This window comes from Chanodichthys erythropterus, chromosome 1 (assembly GCF_024489055.1).
Source record: "Chanodichthys erythropterus isolate Z2021 chromosome 1, ASM2448905v1, whole genome shotgun sequence".
NCBI lineage: Eukaryota > Metazoa > Chordata > Actinopteri > Cypriniformes > Xenocyprididae > Chanodichthys > Chanodichthys erythropterus.
In genome coordinates, this window is record NC_090221.1 from 25,562,992 (window position 1) to 25,564,449 (window position 1,458).

The window sequence follows — 1,458 nt, forward strand, 5'->3', positions numbered from 1 at the left end:
GAGCTTTTTGTCTGTGTTCTGTAACTCAATTACAGAACCTTTTCAATTACCTTTCTTTACTAAGTCACCGAAATCTGGGGTTGTGTTCGACGTTGAGATGCGCAACACGGACGACAGGTGTGTGTCGGTTAGTCGTGATCTGTAGCGTGACTTGTTAAAGTTCATTACAGAGAAAGTCTGCTCGCATACATACGTGGACCCGAATAAAACGAGCATCAAAGGATGCGCATGCCTCCGCATGTTAGGAAACTTGCCCTCGTTCAATGCATCGTAAAAGCTGTCCAATGATGACGAGGCGAATTTCTCCTTGAGAGTGGGATCGCACTGCATGTCAATCAACTCAAGCTGAGCTTCCAGAGGCGCTTGGTCGCTGTCAAAGGAAAAGGGGGCGGACACCAGCCCCATCTCTTTTTAAATTTTTCCGAAATCAGAGAAACGCCTGTGAAATTCAGTGTGCAGATCCTCGAGTGTAGTGGTGTATTTGACAGTGAGTCGGGATGGCACATGCTTCATTGTGGCGAGAGTTGGGAAATGTGTAAAGCTCTTGTTTGTCATTTGTTGGGAAAACAGGGTCAGCTTTGCTCTGAATGCTCGCACATAGGAATACAGTTCGTGCACGAACACATCCTTCCCCTGCAGCTTCCAATTGAGGTCATTCAAATGGCCCATTAAATCCACAGCAAATGCAAAGTCAAGCATCCAATCAGAATCTTCAAGTTCTGGAAAGTCACCAGCCTTCCTGACATTCTCCAGAAACACCCCTATCTGATCTCTTAGGTCCCACACACGGCGTAGCACTGTGCCCAGGCTCAGCCAGCGGACGTTTGAGTGGTATTGGACATCAGTGTGTTCTGCCTCACTCTCCTCCAACAACTGGATAAACTGGCGGTGGTTAAGCGCCCGGGCCCTGATGAAATTGACAAGTTTCACCACAGTTTTGGTGACATGATCAAGCTTTAACACAGACTTAGACAAGGCCTCCTGATGAATGATGCAGTGCAAGAAAATCAGAGTTGAGTTGGGGTCATCCTCTCTCACCCTGTCCTGTATCCTACGCAATAGCCCAGTGTTCTTCCCGGTGAGGTTTGGACAGCCATCAGTGGTCACGTTCGGTAACTTCGCCCACGGTAGGTTCATTCTCTGCATGCATCCTGACACCGCATCTTAGAGGTCTGAACCCCTTGTCGTCCCCTTCATTGATTCCATCGCAAGAAACTCCTCCACTATTTCAAATGTGTCAGTAATACCTCTGATGAATATAAGCAGCTGGGCAGTGTCTTTAATATCAGTGCTCTCATCCATTGAAAAGTATGTGAAATCGGTGGCCCTTTTTAGCAATGCAGATGTCAGCTCATCATCAATTACCTCGATGCGACGAGTAACTGTACGGCGAGACAGGCTCACATTTTCGAACTGACTTTTGCTGTCAGGGCACAGCACACTAGCTGCCTCTACCAT

At 47.6% G+C, this 1,458-nt stretch overlaps 1 protein-coding gene across 1 annotated transcript; it reads right to left on the bottom strand.

Moving 5' to 3' along the window:
* Positions 1–411: 411 nt before the first annotated feature.
* LOC137031635 (general transcription factor II-I repeat domain-containing protein 2A-like) lies at positions 412–1,137 on the bottom strand. The gene has a single exon (XM_067402777.1). It carries the CDS (start codon positions 1,135–1,137, stop codon positions 412–414), a length of 726 nt encoding a protein of 241 aa, XP_067258878.1.
* Between the last annotated feature and the right edge of the window lie 321 nt (positions 1,138–1,458).

Excerpts from the sequence above, each read along its gene's own strand:
- LOC137031635 (XM_067402777.1), bottom strand. The coding sequence starts at position 1,137 with ATGAACCTACCGTGGGCGAAGTTACCGAACGTGACCACTGATGGCTGT.